Source organism: Mobula hypostoma, chromosome 13 (assembly GCF_963921235.1).
Source record: "Mobula hypostoma chromosome 13, sMobHyp1.1, whole genome shotgun sequence".
In the NCBI taxonomy this organism is placed as follows: Eukaryota; Metazoa; Chordata; class Chondrichthyes; order Myliobatiformes; family Myliobatidae; genus Mobula; species Mobula hypostoma.
The window spans coordinates 41,357,192-41,375,788 of NC_086109.1; the positions used below are offsets into that span (position 1 = coordinate 41,357,192).

General features: G+C 37.1%; 1 protein-coding gene across 1 annotated transcript in view; it reads right to left on the reverse strand.

Annotated features, from left to right (window-relative positions):
* Positions 1-18,597, reverse strand: part of LOC134355552 (protein phosphatase 1 regulatory subunit 12B-like) — a 249,629-nt gene that overhangs the window by 20,090 nt on the left and 210,942 nt on the right. The window contains exons 18-21 of the mRNA XM_063065573.1: positions 4,393-4,409; positions 3,672-3,807; positions 1,550-1,654; positions 1,390-1,440 (exon numbers count right to left, since the gene is read on the reverse strand). Coding sequence (XP_062921643.1) covers positions 1,390-1,440; positions 1,550-1,654; positions 3,672-3,807; positions 4,393-4,409 — 309 coding nt within the window. The remainder of the gene's footprint in view (positions 1-1,389; positions 1,441-1,549; positions 1,655-3,671; positions 3,808-4,392; positions 4,410-18,597) is intronic.

Sequence of the window (18,597 nt, forward strand, 5' to 3'; positions counted from 1 at the left end):
CGGGCTCTTTACTTGGCCTTGGATCACCTGGACAATAGTAATACTTACATTAAGTTCCTATTTATTGATTACAGCTCAGCATTCAATACAATCATACTCTCAGTTCTAATCAACAAGCTCCAAAACCTGGGACTTTATACCTTCCTTTACAACTTGATCCTCGACTTCTTCGCCAGTAGATCACAGCCACTGCTGATCAGAAATAACATCTCCTCACTGACAATCAACAGTGGTGTACTTCATCAGTGGTGCAGTATGCTCTCTACACCCACGATTGTGTAGCTAGGCACAACTGAAACCCCATCTATAAATTTGCTGACAACTTAACTATTGTTAGCAGAATTTCAGATGGTGACGAGGTGTCGGACAGGAGCAAGATAGATCAGCTGATTGAGTGGTTATGTAACAACCTTACACTCAACGTCAGTAAGACCAAAAGAATTTGACTGTGGATGTCAGAAAGGGGAATTCGAAGGAACACATACCATCCCTCATCAAGGGATAAGCAGTGGAAAGGATGAGCAGTTTCAAGTTCCTGTGTGTCAACAACTCTGAAGATTTATCCTGAGCCCAACAGATTGATACAAAGTAGCTGTATTTCACTAGGAGTCTGAGGAGATTTGGTATGTCACAGAAGACTCTCAGATGTCACAGATGTACTGTGGAGAGCATTCTAACTGGTTGCATCACTGTCTGGTATGGAGGGGCCACTGCACAGGATTGATAAAAATGCAGAAAGTTGTAAACTCAGCCAGCTCCATCATGGGCATTAGCCTCCCCAGAATTGAGGATACATACAAAAGGCGATGCCTCAAAAAGGTGGTACCTATCATTAAGAACCCCATCCAGGACATGTCCTCTTCTCATTGCCACCACTGAGATGGTACAGGAACCTAATGCACACAGTTAATATTTTGAAAACAGTTTCTTCTCCTGCACCACCAGATTTCTGAATGGACAATGGACCCATGAACACTACTTCAATTTTTCTGCTCTCTTTTTACATTATTTTTTATAACCCTGTGTTACAATGTACTGCTGCAGCAAAACAACGAACTTCACAACATTGCCAGAGATTTTAAACCTGATTCTGATACTCCTGTGTTGTTTGTTTACTGTTAGCAATAACCAAAGTAAAAATAGTACACTTTAATAAGGCAAACTCTTGCTCACTGAACTCAATTAAAATTCATAACTCAAGGAACAATCTGTTTTTACACCTATAATAAAATGCACAGGTAATCACTTGGAAAGGTTCGCTAGTTCTTAATATAAAATGCAACACAATGTGATGTAGGCACAGGAGATGAATAGTTCTCATTAAATGCTTATGGAAAGTTCCCATTTTTGATTCAAATTATATACATTTTAAAAGTAGAATTAACATACCCTTTTCTCCATCTCCAGCATTGAAGACTTATCGGAAATCCTTTCCTGCTTCTGAAATAGACATGCACATTAGTCTGCACTGAATAACCAACATTGTCTTCTCTATCACAATTTGTTTTTAAAAAGGGAATTTTGCAAGAAAATCCTGTAATTTCTGAACCTGAGTAGTTTTTTCGAGCTGGGCTTTCACGTCAGCAAGTTCAAGTTGCGCCACTTGCAGTTTGGCTTTAAGTTTATCATTTTCTGTCAAGGCCTCTTCATACAACTTTAAAACAAAAATAATCAAATTCAAAAATTCCATTAACGAAGAAAATTTCACAATTTAATGATGTAATTAAAATAAATAGCATACTTTTTTTTTAAAAGGTTTGCAGTTACTAAAAGATAAAATTGTGCTTTCTTCCACATCCATCGTTAGATTCAATCTTTGTTGCTTCCAGAAGAGTGGTAGGCTTCCTGAATATAGTCACACTTGGGTGAAAATTTAAAATGTTCCTAATCAGTTTGTACACATTAAAACATCCTCTTGTTTTCCCAAGCAGACCCATTATTTAACAATCTCCCAAGAATTAACTGCCAAGAATGCAGTAAACTTGGATTGTTGTTACAGAACAAATTTTTTTAAAATGACATCCAGCTTGGAAAATACGATTTGTGCTGAGATCATGTTCAACTTTGTACATTTAATATTTTCTTGTGAACAAGTTCCTTATTCATATTGTACGAGGACTGCTTGGTCCACATGTGGGTGGATGAGTTTGGAGAGAATAGGCAAAGTAGCTAGAAATTCTAAATCAAAGTGTTCAGCAAAATAATTCAATTTTGGTGGAGAAGGATCCATTGTTGTGCAGCAGTTGAAGCAATGGTGTAAGTGAGAAATGTTGACTATTACATGATTTAATGTGGGCCAAAGTTCACTGAGCTGTTCTCAGTACTTTTTCCACTGATCCTCTTTAATCATTCAGCCACTGGGGATTCATTTATATTAGTTTATGGACAGTGGAACAGAAGATTTGACTACTTTGTTACTATAAATGGAGTTAAATGATCAATTCCATTTTTTAAAAAAACTAGCAAAGCCAAAAAGACACTGAAGTTACATGCAGTAAATAAATGTTTTCAATAATTTTCAGGGTTTCACAAAGATTGCCCATGTTTAGAATGCAATTTACTGTAACAATTTAGCCATGCATAAAATATTACTGAATAGTGGTGTTATTCTTTTTGATATAATGCCTTTACTTATTTTTGTAGCATATAATGTTCATATGTATACTATTTGTAATGTACAAATGAGAATAATGCTACACTTTTAATTATTTTAACAAATTAAAGTTAAGCAGGCTTCAAGTTTCCTTAACTCTTTACCAAGAAACCTAAATGTTTATTCACTACAGCCAATAATAAGAATTTAACTCTCTTCCCCCAAAAATTTGCTTCCAAGTACTCATGACTGATAGGGTTTTATGTTGCTCCAACATTGAATTAATCTCTCAAATTGGCATAATCATATTTGGTCATATTCTTAAATAGTTACAAAACGTATGCTCAAATTTAGCAAAATTTCAATTCAAAAATTAGACATCTTCCAAGCCTTAAATCAGAGGGGTCTTTACAAAAATTGGACAAACGCAATTCACTAATGTTTCTCCATAGATAAACACAGGTCAACATTCCTGATTGATTAATTTCACAGGGCAATGCCTACATATTATTAGTATTAGATGAATTTACTATGAAACAAAATTTCTCCAAAAGCACATTTATTGCTCAGGAATAACATACAAAGTTTTGAGGAAAAAAACCATCCTTATTGTTGCAAATAATTCAGTCCACCCAGTAGTAAGCCTTTCACGTTCTATTCCAAATCAATTAGTAATGTTATCAGATAGACTGAGGCACTTTCCCTGAAAAAAATGGTATGTCAAGTTTATGATTTTTGGTGCAGTTTCTCATAAATAACACACTTCTTTGTGGTAGCATGTCAAAATGTGCTACCTTGTACATAAAGTGTAGTACCAAGCTGAGAAAAATATCCAAAAATCTTTAAACCATTATACACAGAGTATTGCAGTATTTTTTTCAATCTGGCAACTTTATTGAAAATGCAAATTCATATAATTTCACAGAAGAAATAATAACAAGGGGGATAAAAACTTCCACGTTGAGTAAGACAGGTTTGTCATCTTTTAATGATGTATGAAACTTGGGGAAAATCCAGATTTATGGATTGTTTTCAGTTATAATAGTATCACATGAATAAACAAGATAAATAATTATACCTTCTTATAATCCTTTACAGCATCATCTTGCTCTGGCTTACTGAGGGATGACAGTCGATTCTCCCTGCGCGTGTAGGAACTTGTTCGACTCAATAGCCGGTCACTGTAACTGTCAGTTGATGAACCCGAATCCAACCTGAGAGAAAAAGTAAGTACAAATGGAACAAACCAAACCTGCAATGAAGCTGCACACCTGCTACATTTTCATGCAACTCCAAGTCAAATTCATGCAAATGATTATAAAACAAGTGGATTAGAGAATTGAAATCTAGTTATGAAGGGTCAATATTGCATATATTTCTACTTTATAATTATTTCACTATTCAATTGAAACATAAATATATCTGAACGTTTAAAACATAAGCAAATGTGTTATAATTGATAAGGTAACTTTCAATTAATCCAAAAATAACTCTTCGAGAACATTCAGACATTTTGATATGCTTTTTTACTGAATTAATGTTAAAATGATACTTAAAGCGACAAACCAGACCACCAATGTTAGTACACAAAGTACCCAAATCTCAATCAAAAATAATTGCCCATAGAGTTGCTGTGATTAATGAAAACAGTTACTTTTTCCATTTCTCTCACACAACAAAATGTTGTACATGCTTTTGGCAGGTTCCAAGAAATATGCAGTATTTAACCCGCAGCCAACTTGAAAAATAGTTTATAAAAATGAATAGTCAGAACTTAAAATGTATAGCAGTGTTCTTACCTGCTGAGACGATCATGCTGAAAATTTAAAAGCAAAATAGTTTAGTATATTCATGAGAATTTCCAAACAATTTGCTAAAGAAATATGACTGGCTATTTTTGTCTAAGATTAAAGGACAAATACCATACAAGAGCAAATTTGCAATTTAAACCTACAAATACTGCAGGTAAAGAAAGTGAGTATCTACACTTTGTAACTGTAATCACTTAACCGCTGCAGGCGCAGCTTATTTGAAGCCTGCCATGCTGGATGTTTAAGCCCAAAGGAACTGATGATGTGCCATAAGAAGCTATGTTAAATATTATTTGACACAGAAAGCCATCATAATCCTGGAAAATATTGGTCAAGTTTCATTCCATTACTTGCAATTAAGTACTTGGGTGGCACAAAATGGTACACTATTTATTTAGTCTGGAAAAGGGAACAAAGCAATGCTAGCTCACCATTTATATCCAGCTGGTTGGATAAGCTATCAATGCCGATCTTTTAAGGTCAAGGCTTAGGCCTAGCAACTGGCTATGGAATTGGTTATAAACTGCAAAATGTAGATTGAGAAGATACGCAATTTTATTTAGGTTCAAGTAATATTCATTTATAGAAATATTCATTTTGTGTTAAATATATGACAGAAGGCACCCCCATTTTTGCCAATGGCAATCATATTGTTACAACGATATTAATCAAAAGCCAAGTACAGTAAAATTCCAATAATCTGCATCCTTGAGACATTGGTAACGTCAGTTTAGCAGATTTTCCATTCTGTTACATGTTGCTCCTACTACTAAAGCATCTTTATCTCATTTTTGTTTTAAACAGGTCAGACAATGGTATTTTTTCCCAGTGAGTTTAAAGGGAGATGGACTTCAGACTGATATGAGTTGAAAATCTACCTGGTGTTCTGGAATCAACCTTAGCTCTGACTGCACACATAACCCAGACTGGGTTCCAAAGCCCAGCTGCACTCCACACCCTTGGCTCTGGCCACATCCTTTTTGTATTCAGGAGTCCCAGATCCAAACCTGGACTAGAGACTGAGCTAGATGCCCAACCACAGTGGGATTTCCAAACAACTGGATACCAAATTATTAGAATTTTGTTTGAAATTTTTTAAGAATAAAATTATATAAATGTTAAAGAGAATACAAAATACAGCTTTATAACAGTTCAGAATAATCTTAGAATCAAAAAAAGTTGCTCTTAAATTAAGTTTACAAAGTTCATGAAACCAATGGCTATCAACTCCAAATATTAAATGTATTGTTAAGATGTGTTAATTCATCAACCTAGGGTTTAAATGCAGACTATGGCAAACAGGTATATGTGGTACTCTAATAGAGAAAAGAATTTAAAAAATAGTTACTTAAGGCCCATTGTCTATTCAAGCAGTATTAATTTCTGTGCACTGGTATTTCCACTATCTGCTTCTGCTGAATAAGCTTTAAAGTCCATTCAAATCCAAAGTTGGGTACGTATTCTTGCAACATGCTTTATAAAACTGTCAACAGCAAAGACAATATCTTGCAAATGTATAAAAGCATACCATATATTACAGCAAGTGTTCTCCTTAAAATCCGTTTTCCATTTTTAACAACTTATCCACATCAATTAATAGTCACAATAAACAAGACACTTTTTAATATATGTACAAACCCCACTTCCAGAAAAGTTGGGATATTTTCCAAAATGCAATAAAAACAAAAATCTGTGATATGTTAATTCACGTGAACTTTTATTGAACTGACAAAAGTACAAAGAAAAGATTTTCAATAGTTTTACTGACCAACTTAATTGTATTTTGTAAACATACACAAATTTAGAATTTGATGGCTGCAACACACTCAAAAGTTGGGACAGAGGCATGTTTACCATTGTGTTACATCACCTTTCCTTTTAATAACACTTTTTAATCATTTTGGAACTGAGGATACTAATTGTAGTAGATTTGCAATTGGAAATTTTGTCCATTCTTGCTTGATATAAGACTTCAGCTCCTCAACAGTCCATGGTCTCCGTTGTATGATTCTCCTCTTCATGATGCGCCATACATTTTCAATAGGAGATAGATCTGGACTGGCAGCAGGCCAGTCAAGCACACGCACTCTGTGTCTACAAAGCCACGCTGTTGTAGCCCGTGCAGAATGTGGTCTGGCATCGTCCTGCTGAAATAAGTATGGACGTCTCAGGAAGAGACGTCGCCTTGATGGCAACACGTCTCTCTAAAATCCTAATATACGCTTCAGAGTCAATGGTACCTTTATGTATATGCAACTCACCCATGCCGTGGGCACTGATGCACCCCCATACCATCACAGATGCTGGCTTTTGCACGTTTCGCTGATAACAATCTGGATGGTCATTTTCATCTTTGGCACGGAGAACTCGACGCCAGTTTTTTCCGAAAACTAGCTGAAATGTGGACTCATCTGACCACAGCACATGGTTCCACAGTCTTTCGGTCCATCTGAGATGAGCTCGGCCCGTTTCTGCATAGAGTTGATATATGGCTTCCTCCTTGCATAATACAGTTTCAAGTTGCATTTCTGGATGCAGCGACGGACTGTGTTGAGTGACAATGGTTTTCCGAAGTACTCCTGAGCCCAGGTGGCTATAGTTGTCACAGTAGCATGACGGTTTCTTAGGCAGTGCCGTCTGAGGGCTCGAAGATCACGTGTGTTCAACAGCGGTTTCTGACCTTGCCCTTTACGCACTGAGAAGTCTCTGAATTCTCTGAATCTTTTCACAATATTATGTTCTGTAGATGTTGAAGGACCTAAATTCTCTGCAATCTTGCGTTGAGAAATGTTCCTTTTGAACTGACTAACAATTCTCTCATGAATTTTGTCACAAAGGGGTGAGCCACGACCCATCCTTGCTTGCAAAGACTGAGCCTTTGATGGACGCTGCTTTTATACCCAGTCATGATACCTCACCTGCTACCAATTAGCCTGCTTAATGTGGAGTCTTCCAAACCGGTATTACTTGAATATTCTGTGCACTTTTCAATCTTATTTTAACTCTGTCCCAACTTTTGTTGAGTGTGTTACAGCCATCAAATTCTAAATTTGTGTATATTTACAAAATACACTTAAGTTGGTCAGTAAAACTATTGAAAATCTTTTCTTTGTACTTTTGTCAGTTAAATAAAGGTTCACATGAATTAACATATCACAGATTTTTGTTTTTATTGCATTTTGGAAAATATCCCAACTTCTCTGGAAATGGGGTTTGTATATATAATTGTATGAGGAGCTACATGTTTCATTTCCTCTCTCATTTTAGTGCCATTTTAATGAAAACTGTTCTCTACAGAACAGAATCGGGTTTATTATCACTGACATACATTGCAAAACTTGTTTTGTGGCAGCAGCGCAGCGCAAGACAAAAATGACTAAGTTACAAATAAATAAATAATGCGAAAGAAAAACAATGTGGTCACTTTCGTGGAATTATTTGTATTTCAAATATGCTGCCCTCATACGACTAATACTAATTTTCTGAAATTTACTTCTAAGCAACACACCTTCAGAAAAATTGCAGCTCAAATAGATTATAGGGAAACAAAATTTACAGTTTTACTAACTCTATTGAATCCAACTGTTTTAAATACCATTGTACTTGGAATGCATATAGTATCTTAGAAATCAGGTTAAGGTTTAAGCTGATGGTAGTTGCTGGTAGTAGAGGATAAAGGTAGAGGAAAGGAGACTCCAAAGTCTATAATTAGTCCCCTTACAAAAGTTTCCAAAAGGCACAGGTGTTTAAAAATTGAAATTTTAGTCACTTCCATTATGTTTACAAGTATTCATTTCCAATACCTTTTTATTTTTTTCCTTCAGTCTTGTGGGATAACAGAAAATAACTATATTAAAAGAAACAAAAATACAGCCTACTTGGACCATGTGTTTATTTCCAAAAAAAAATTTCTTCCCCAAATTCCCCTTCAGTTCGCCAATTTGACTGTGAGGTTCAAAGTAAATTTATTATCGGAATACGTGTATTACGATATACTACATTGAGGTTAATTTTTCTGTCAGGTACTTAAGGGAAAAATATAATGGAATTCTATGAAAAACTATACATAAACAGACAAAGACTGACAAACAACCAATGGACAAAAAACGAACGGTGCAAATAAAAACAGTACTGAAAACATGAATTGCAAAAATCCTTAAAAGTGAGCTTGTAGATTGTGGAATCAGTTCAGATTAGTGGTGATTGAAGTTATCCACACCGGTTCAGAAGCCTGATAGTTGAAGGGTTAGAATTGCTTCTGAACCCAGTGGTGTGGCATCTAAGGCTTCTATACATCCTGCTCTATGGTAGTAGCGAGCAGGCATGGCCTAGATGGAAGCCCTTAATGATGCTTTCTTATGGAAGTGCTCCCTGTAAATGTACTCAGTGGTGGAGAGGGCTTTGTCTGTGATGGACTGGACTGTATCCACAGCTCTGTGCAGCTCTTCCATTCGTGGACATTGGTGTTTCCATACCAGTTTGTGATGCCACCTGTTAGGATATTCCTCACCGTGTACCTATAGAATTTTGTCAACAGTTTGGTGACATGCTAAATCCATGCAAGCTACTAAGAAGATAAAGCATTGTCATACTTTCTTTGTGATGACACTTGTGTACTGGTCTCAGAACAGATCCTCTGACATGTTGATGCCCAGAATTTAAGACTACTAAGCCTCTCCACTTCTGTTCCTGTAATGACCACTGGCAAATGGACCTCTGGATTCTTCCTCTTGTAATTGGCAATCAGCTCTTTGATTTTACTGATATTGGGTGAAAGGTTGTTGCTGTAGCACCACTCAAACAGATTTTTAATCTCCCTCTTTTATGCAGATTCATCATCTCCTTTGAATTGGTCAAGAACAATGGTATTGTCAGCAAACATAAATATGGCATTTGTTAACAAACTTAAATACAGTGCTTAGAAAGTAAGAAACAACTGCTTAAGTGTGGGGAAATAATTGCGAGCATAAAAAAGTCAAAAACTTAGGATCAAACTTAAATTTAAGTATCTGAAGAACCTTATCCTTTCTTGTTGTTACATAAAGTTTCAGAGAGGAGTCATAATATGAATTTCTTTTTGAAAAAGAAACAAGAATCAGTTGCTAACCATCCAATATTTCTACGTCATCTCATATTAAGTTGCACTGACTTCACAGTTCTCAAATTTCAATTTTTTAATGTGGAAAATAAAGAGTCATAAGAACCAGACAGTCCAGGACAAACTTCCACCCAAAATGGCATCCGCAGCTCCTATCCAAATGCCCTTTTAAATAGGGAGGTCTAAGCCAGCAGCTCATTTGCTGTCAAATGCTTTTGACAATTTAAATGTCTTACAAACTTACAAAATAATGGATTTAAATAAAAGCTAAAGTATTTAAGAAAATGTTAAAACTTCAGCTTTTTTTGGGAATAAATAAATGTCTGTATGAAGAATTATACATGTCTATACAATACTTCATACAGACATGAAGTACAGAAAGTGCTTACTATTTTCTACAGGTCCAGTGACTTTCAAGCAAAGAAAGTCATTATTCAGACACTAGTTCTCCCTGATAAAAAGCTATGGGTTGGATGCAAAGTGCATCCAGAATTACTTTTAAGTCACTGCTCCGCCTCTGGATGTAAATGAGTCCAGTTGAGGAGTGATCAGTTGGCACTTGACCTTCAGTAATTTTCCAGTTCTGTAGTCTAGCTGAACTCTTAATTTGGACCATTAACATTATACAGAAAGCAGGAAAAATGACAGCAAGAGAATTCCAAAAGCATGGTGGATCAATCATACTTGCTTCCTAATTCACGTATTATCCAAAAGTGGGCTAAAGTTAACATATGGGGAAAAAGTAATGTGTAATTATAGATACTTTATTGATCCCAAAGGAGATAACAATGTCACAGCAGCATTACAAGTGCACAGATACAAATATTAGTTGAGAAGAAGAAAGAATAAAAAATAAGTTACTACAAACAGTCTAACAGGAGGGGCTCATCACTTCCCTAACTATAGGTTGACTCATTAGAGACTAAAAGCCGAGGGCAAGAATGACCTAATCTAGCGCTCTTTGGAGCAGCAGAGTGGTCTTAGTCTATTACTAAAAGCGCTCCTCTGTTCAGCCATACAAAGGTGCTTCAATAAAATCCATTTCTCTTAATATTTCACTATAACAGTTTAATCAATGTGAAAGGCCAGCATCACTTAGGACATTGATATTTTATCTAGATTTATTAATTTGAAAGAAAACGGGGTTCCTTTGCCTTTCCAATCCCAGTGAAGGATCTCAGTCCAAAATGTCAGTTTTTTATTTCTCTCCATAGATGCTGTCCAACCTGCTGAGTTCCTCCAGCATTTTGTGTTACTCAAGTTTTCATTTTGTACTTTTTATACATTTCTATTTACTTTTATAAAAAAGATGGATACTGCCATGGATATTCCAATGGTCAGATTCAACCATTATATTAGTATGTGTAATACTTTGGCCTGGGGACCAACAACTGAGCCTGCTGAAATCTCAGGCTTCAGAGACAAGGCCCTTCCCAACAAATCTTGTTGCATGAACTTCCATATAAACATATGGAATACTTATACTTAAGTATACTTAAGTGATACTTATACTAATTTTGTTCACCATAATACTAGGTACATTTCTGATTCAAATTTATAGGCCATTAATACAAAAAACAGCACTGAAGGAAGTCAAGTTCAAAACTTTAAGTACATAATCCATTTTTTAAAAGTTTGAATAATTTTTAATTAATATTGCTTCGTCACTTTTTCCCCAATGTTTCAATTAATAGATTACAATGTATTTATTTATTCAAAAAATCTTTACAGCAGGTGATATTATAAATGCCTATGGCACACTTACCAGGTCCTGACCTGAAAACTCACTCGAGGTCTTCAGCATGAAACTTAACTAAGTTGCCCCTTCAATGAAAGTTGCGATCTCCAGTGGAGTTTCATTTTCATAACTCCCTGGATAGAAATGTCAAATACTGGAGGGCATAGTTTTAAGTTAGGATGAGGAAAATTAAACAGAGATTTTAAAATAAACAGATGTAGGTGACTGGAACACATTATCGCAGAGGTAGAGGAAACATACAATAGCAATGTTTAAGAGGCATTTAGGCAGGCACACGGTCAAGCAGGAAATTGAGAAATGCAGACCACGTGCAGTTTAAAATGGCATCATGGTCTACACAGACAACTTGGGCCAAAGGACCTGATCCCTGTATGAAAGGAACCAGAGGTTTGGACATTTGGTGTACATGCTTGGTTGAGGAGCCAATGGTGCAAAGCTACCATCTGCAGGAATGTGACTGAATGCCTCTAGGCCAGAATCCCACCTAAACGCAGTGATACCCTAGCGTCAGGGATCACTGGTTGGTCTCTGGTAACCAGCCAGTGAGAAGTGCCGTTGCTACTAGGCTGCAGCACAGGCAGACAGGCGTCACCTCTAAACCCGTTCAGCACAATGAATGTTCATGGGAAACCCGGTGTCAAAATACTCACAGGCCACCTAATTCATTATGACCAGCTGGACACAAGAGACCATATCCATTATTCATAAATTAATTGTATACTTAATGTCATGCACTTTTTATAGGGGGCAATCCAACATTAATTCCTTGACAAATGAAGAACCAACTCAATTTGAGGAATTTCAAAATGATTCCAATGCCTGTTTATACAAAATGCCACTCACTGTACCTTGAATGTTATGTTATGGTTAAGTATTATGCTAATAAAGTTCAAAGGTTACCAGACTGCTAAGTACCTCTAGTTAGAAATAAATTTGTACACTGTTTAAAGTATTTTGTCAGTATTTTGAAAGGGTAACTGCCCAAAATGACTTCACTGACACATTAGGGAATCCGATTTTGAGCCCACAATTCTAAACACTACAGTTTCAAAAAATTAGTCCAGGACATTTCATGAAATACCCAATTAATTTAGTCTGAACACAATTTTCCTATGTGACTAGTGAAGTTCCTTGTCAGCAAAAACAGAATTTCAGAAGATTTCAACAAAATAATGCTCCTTCCCCATCCCCCATCAACATCTCATTTTTCTGACTAGTTCCCCTTGAATTCACACCATTACGAACTGAATGTTTAGAACAGCCCAACTAGATTTCTATAAATATCGTGCTATTTTAAGATCAGCTTGGAGTGATGTTTGAAGACACAGTTCCTTAAATTGGACTCTGTTCCTTTCTCCCACAGATGATCTGATTGAAGACAGATACATGACCTCCTCCACAGTAATCTCCAGTGCAAGGACCCACAAAACAATCTGGAATACTTTATCCAGCCTGCAAACCGATGTACTACTTCTAGAATTTCTGTACAATATAGTGGATTCCGGTTAATTGGGCCATCAGTTAATTGGAAACAGCAGTTTATTTGGGACAATTCTTAATGAACAAAACTTAATTGAGAAAAATAGCTGGGATTCCCTTTGATTGTTTGGGACACTACACCACTTAATTGGGACTGCTGCTGAACAGTTTTGAACTAGCATCAATCATGTGCACTTGTGCAACCATTAGAGTCTACATGATGTTTTTAAATACCACCAGTTGCACGTGCTTGTGTTCAAAAGGCAGTGATTTTTGTCATTGATAGTGGGCAAGAAATAAGCAGCAAAACAATTCAGATCTGTTTTGCTCACTATAGTTCAAGCTTGGAGATGCCAGAAACGGATATTACACATTACGGAGCAAAACATTTTTAAATAGAGCCAGTTATGTGTGCTTGTGTTATGTTACCCATTTGGACACATGGACAAAGATTTTTTTAAAAACTGTGATTTTTGATCTTTTTGTAAAATTTACTTTGACTTTATGCAGGAAGGTTTTGAAGATAGTCCATCATTTTCACGAGGTGTCCGCGCTGATTTCAGTTAGTCAATAAAAATGTGGCAGCAAGGATTCTTCAATTGATAACTATTATGAACTGATACAGTTTTATAATACTGTAGTATTAGTAGTGTTCTAATTTCTACTGTATTTCATTTAAATGCACATGTTTCTCAATTAAACAGTTTGTATTTTGTTATGCCTTTTACTACTTCCATGAAACGTCAATCGAATTGGGCAGCTGCTTAACTGGGTCAAAATGGTCCTGTGCCCCAAATAACCGGAATCCACTGTATAATGAATTAACAAGTGTGGGACAACTGCTTGACAAAGGAACTGCTCATTTTGATTTAAGAATTTAAATTCATAGAATTACACAGCACAGAGCCAGGCCCTTGGCTCAACTCATCCTTGCTGACCAAGTTGCCCAACTAAGCTAGTCTCATATCCCCTGACACCCCACCTATACAGGAATTTGTTTTACAGTCCTTTAAAGCAATAAAATAATTTGAAGTAGCAAATGACAGAGAAATATTATTGCAGGGCAAGAGACATTTGAAAAGAACAGGCCTTGAGTGAGTTTTATTCGAGCCATAGCAAGAACAGGCCTTGAGTGAGTTTTATTCGAGCCATAGCAAGAACAGGCTTAGGCAAGCATTGGTGGATGTTCTAAGTAAGTTTCTCGGAAGTTTTTTTTTCCTCCTTGTCTATTGGTACATAAGATCGTGTGCTGAGAATGAATCCAGAGTTAGTGAACTGTTCTTTGTGTAAGATATGGGAACTCTAAGAAATGTCCAGTCTTCCCAATAGCTATTATCTGTACAACTTTGGTTCATAAAGGAGAATGATGAGGTAATAGATGGGAGCTATAGGGAGGTAGTCATCCCAAAGTAACAGGAGGCAGGTACCTGGGCGACTGTCAGGAGAGGTAAAGGAAATAGGCAGTCAGCGCAGAGTACCCTGTGGCCAGTCCTCGATAATAAGTACATCACTTTGGGTACTGTTGGGAGATGGGGGAAGCTGCAGGAACTGGGTCTTTGGCACTGTCTGGCTCTGTGGCTCAGAAGGGAAGGGGAGGAGAGGAGTGCAGTTGTGATAGGGGATTCCATAGTTAGAGGAGCAGACAGGAGATTATGTGGATGTGAAAGGAACACCCAGATGGTATGTGCCAGGGTCAGGAATGTTTTGGCTCTGGTCCATAGCATTCTAAAGTTGGAAAGAGAACAGCTGGAAGTCATGGTATGCATTGATAGCAACAACATCGGTAGGAAAAGTGAGGTCATTTGGAAGAGAGAATTTAGGGAGTTGGGTAGAAAGCTGAAAAGCAGGACTCCAAGGTAGTAATTTCTGGATGCTGCATATGCCATGTGCCAGTGAAGGTAAGAATAGGATGATTTGGCAGATAAATGTGTGGCTGAATGAGTGCAAGGGGCAGGGTTTCAGATTTTTGGATCATTGGGATCTCTTCTGGGAAAGGTACAAACTGTACAAAAAGGACGGATTACACCTGAACCCAAGGGGACCAATATCCTTCACAGGCTGGTTTGCTCGAGTTGGTGGGGCGGGTTTAAACTAATCCGGCAGGGTGCTGTGAACCAGAGTTATAGGGATGAGATGGTATACAACTACTGTAGATGCAATAATTGTAGATTGGAAGGGGACACTAGTTGGAGTTTCTGGGAGCAATTTAGAAAGCACAAGATAGATACATTCCAAGGATGAAGAAATATTATAAAAGGAGGATGAAGCAACCGTGGCTGACAAGGGAAGTCACAGAAAAAAATAAAAGCAAAAGAGAGGGCATATAATATAGCAAACATTAGTGGGAAGTTAGAGGATTGGAAAACTTTTAAGAAACAGGAGACAACTAAAAAAGCCACAAGGACAGAAAAGAAGGTAAGCTAGTTAATACAAAAACTGATACCAAAAAAATTTTCAGATATACTGTATAATGAATAGAAGAGAAGCAAGAGTGGATATTGGAACACCAGAAAATGACACTGGAGAGATAGTAATGAGGGAGAAAGAAATGGCGCGCACACTTTCTGATGATTTTGTGTCAGTTTTCACTGTGGAAGACAACAGCAATATCTCATAGATTCGAGTGTCAGGGGCAGAAATAAATGCTGTTCCTATTCCTAAGGAGAAGGTGCATGGGAAGCTGAAAGGTCTGAAGATAGATAAGTCACCTGGACCAGATGAACTTCACTGCATGATTCTTAATGAGATTGTGGAGGCATTAGTCATGATCTTTCAAGAATCACTAGATTTTGCAATGGTTCCAGAGGACTGGAAAATTGCAAATGTCATTCCACTCTAAGAAGCGAGAGAGGCAGTAGAAAGGAGATTATAGGCCAATTTGCCTGATTACAGTAGCTCGGAAGATGACGTTTCTTGGTATTTGGAGGCAAATGATAAAATAGACCTAAGTCACCATGGTTTCCTAAAGCGGAAATCTTGCCTGACAAATTTGTTGGAATTCTTTCAGGAAATAACAGGCAGGATAAACAAATGAGTCAGTGATGTTGTTTACTTGGATTTTCAGAAGGCCTTTGGCAAGGCACCACACAAGGCTACTTAAGAAGATACAAGCCCATGGTACTACAGGCAGGATACTAGCATTGACAGAAAATCGGCTGACTAGCAGCAAGCAAAGAGCAGGACTACAAGGGACATTTTCTAGTTGATGCGGTGTTCCGCAGGGGTCAGTGTTGGGACCTACTTCTTTTCACATTACACGTCAATGATTTGGATGATGGAATTGATGGACTTGTGGCTGTTTGCAGATGATTGGTGGAGGGACAGGTAGTGTTGAGGAAGCAAGGAGTCTGCAGAAGGAATTAGAAAAATTGGGCGAATGGCCAAAGAAGTGGCAGATGGAATATAGTGTAGGGAAGTGTATGGCTATGCATTTTGGTAGAAGAAATAAAAGCATACACCATTTTCTAAATGGGGAGAAATTTCAAAAATCAGAGGTGCAAAGGACTCAATTGTGCAGGACTCACTAAAGATGAACTTGCAGGTTCAGTTGGTGGTAAGGAAGGCAAATAAAATGTTAAGATTAATTGTGAGAGGACTAGAATATAAGAGTAAGGATGTAATGCTGATGCTTTATAAGGCATTGGTCAGACCACACTTGAGGAATATTGAGAACAGTTTTGGGCCCCCATCTAAGAAAACATATGCTGGCACTGGAGAGGATCCAGAGCAAGATTACAAGAATTATTCCATGAATGAAAGGGTTAATATATGAGAAGCGTTTGATGGTTCTGGGCCAGTACTTGCTGGAGTACAGAAGACTTTGAGGGAGTGGGAGGGGTTTGATAGAAAGAGAGGATGTGGAGATGATGTTTCCTGCAGTGGGTTAGTGTGGGACCAAAGGGCACAGCCTCAGAATAAAGGGACATCCATTTAGAATGAAAGTGAGGAGGAATTTCTTTAGCCAGAGGATAGTGAATCTGTAGCATTCATTTCCACAGATGCTGTAGAAGCCAAATCATTCAAGTATATTTAAAGCAGAGGTTGATAGATCTTGGATTAGTCAGGGTGTCAAAGGTTAAAGGGTGAAGGCAGGAGAACGAGGATGAGAGGGATAGTAAGCCAACCACGATAGATCGACAGTGCAGACCCAACCATGCGAATTGTCTAATTCTGCTCTTGTGTCTTTTTGTCTAAATGTTGTAAATGCACCTGCCTCTACCACTTACACATAATCAACACTCCTGTCGCAAATTTGTTCTTAGTTCCCTTTTAAACTTCCCCACCCACCTTTAATCTATGGACTATGGTTCTGGATTCCTCAACCTTTGGGGGGGTGGGGAACGAGACTGGTTATTCACCTTACCTATGCCCCTCATTGTATTATGCACCTTTCAAAAGGTCCTCTCTCTCTCTCCCCTCTACGCTCCAGGGGAGGATAAAAGTGCCAACCTATCCAGTCTCTGCTTGGAACTCAAGCCTTCCAATCTCAGTAACATTCTTGTGAACCTTTTTGGTATCATTTCCATCTTAATGGCATCCTTCCAAGAACTAGGCAACCAAAGCTGCAATCGTTGGTCTCACTAACGAATCAGCAGCAATTAAGAAAAAAAAAGGCATTTTCCACAGCAAAAAGCTTTACAGGCATTGCAGAATACCTGTGCAGTGAAATCAACACAAGATTCATTTAACTGGTACAACATGTTCCCTCACCTTAAATTTCTATAATTCCATGAATACTCAGAATGAATGTAGTTGCTTGATCTGCTATTTCAACCAAGTCAAACCATTTTTTTTAAATAAGCCAATACAAACAATGTAAATGTACTTAATGAGAAAAATACTTGTGTATTGCAATTTCACAGTGAATTGCAATCGGTTTCAAAGTTGTTCTGTCAGTATCTATAATTTGCAGAGTATTAAAAATAACAATCTGATTGTTTCTTGCTAATGCTGGTAAACTACAGACTGATCTGTATGATATTGAAGTACTGATGGTCAAATATTCAATGAAAATTGCTTCAAAATCTGATGATTTGACCCTAAAATGTGATGGCTATTCGAAACCAATCCAAACGCTGCTTTCTTGAATCTTTACCATCTTGAGTAAAAGCGGCCATTGTCCAGCCAGTCAATTATCAGTAGGACCAGCAAACAAAAGGATATACAAATTTAGGATAAAATATTCAGTGTAGAAGAATAACATTGACAATAATATTTTCCATACCACCACTGCTTTTATTAATACATATAGAGAAACTGTGTTAATCGCCTACAAATCAGACAGAACATCCCTACATCAATCTACCTTAAGCATATCCCAAAAGCACTTTGAGGGCAAAAGTATTTTTGAAATGTGGTCACTGATAATAATAATAATAAATAATAATAATAATAATAATAGATAATGACTAGATGGACCATTTTTGTTTTTAAATGTCATGCTGACTGAAAAATCAAGATTAGTTTGGCTACCCTACCAAGGACAACTCACTTGTGCTTTTTTGAAAAGCTGATATGGGACTTTGTGAATATTCAATTGAAAGAGTTCACAAAGAGCCTTGGTTTCAAGTCAAACAAGAAAATAGCACATCTGAATGACAGTACTGGACAGAAACACAGCAGCTGAAAATTTCAGCAATTGTACCTGAATTTATGAATTTGATTTGGAGGCAACAATATTTCCAATTAAGCTACATGTATATTCAAATAGATATATGCATATTGATTTGACCTTAATATCTGAACATTATTATTTCTACATTTTATTGTTGCCCAAATAGAACATAGAAGAGTACAACAGAACCTAATCTAATAAACATTTAAAATGATCAAACTGACAGCAGCAAGTTGAACAATA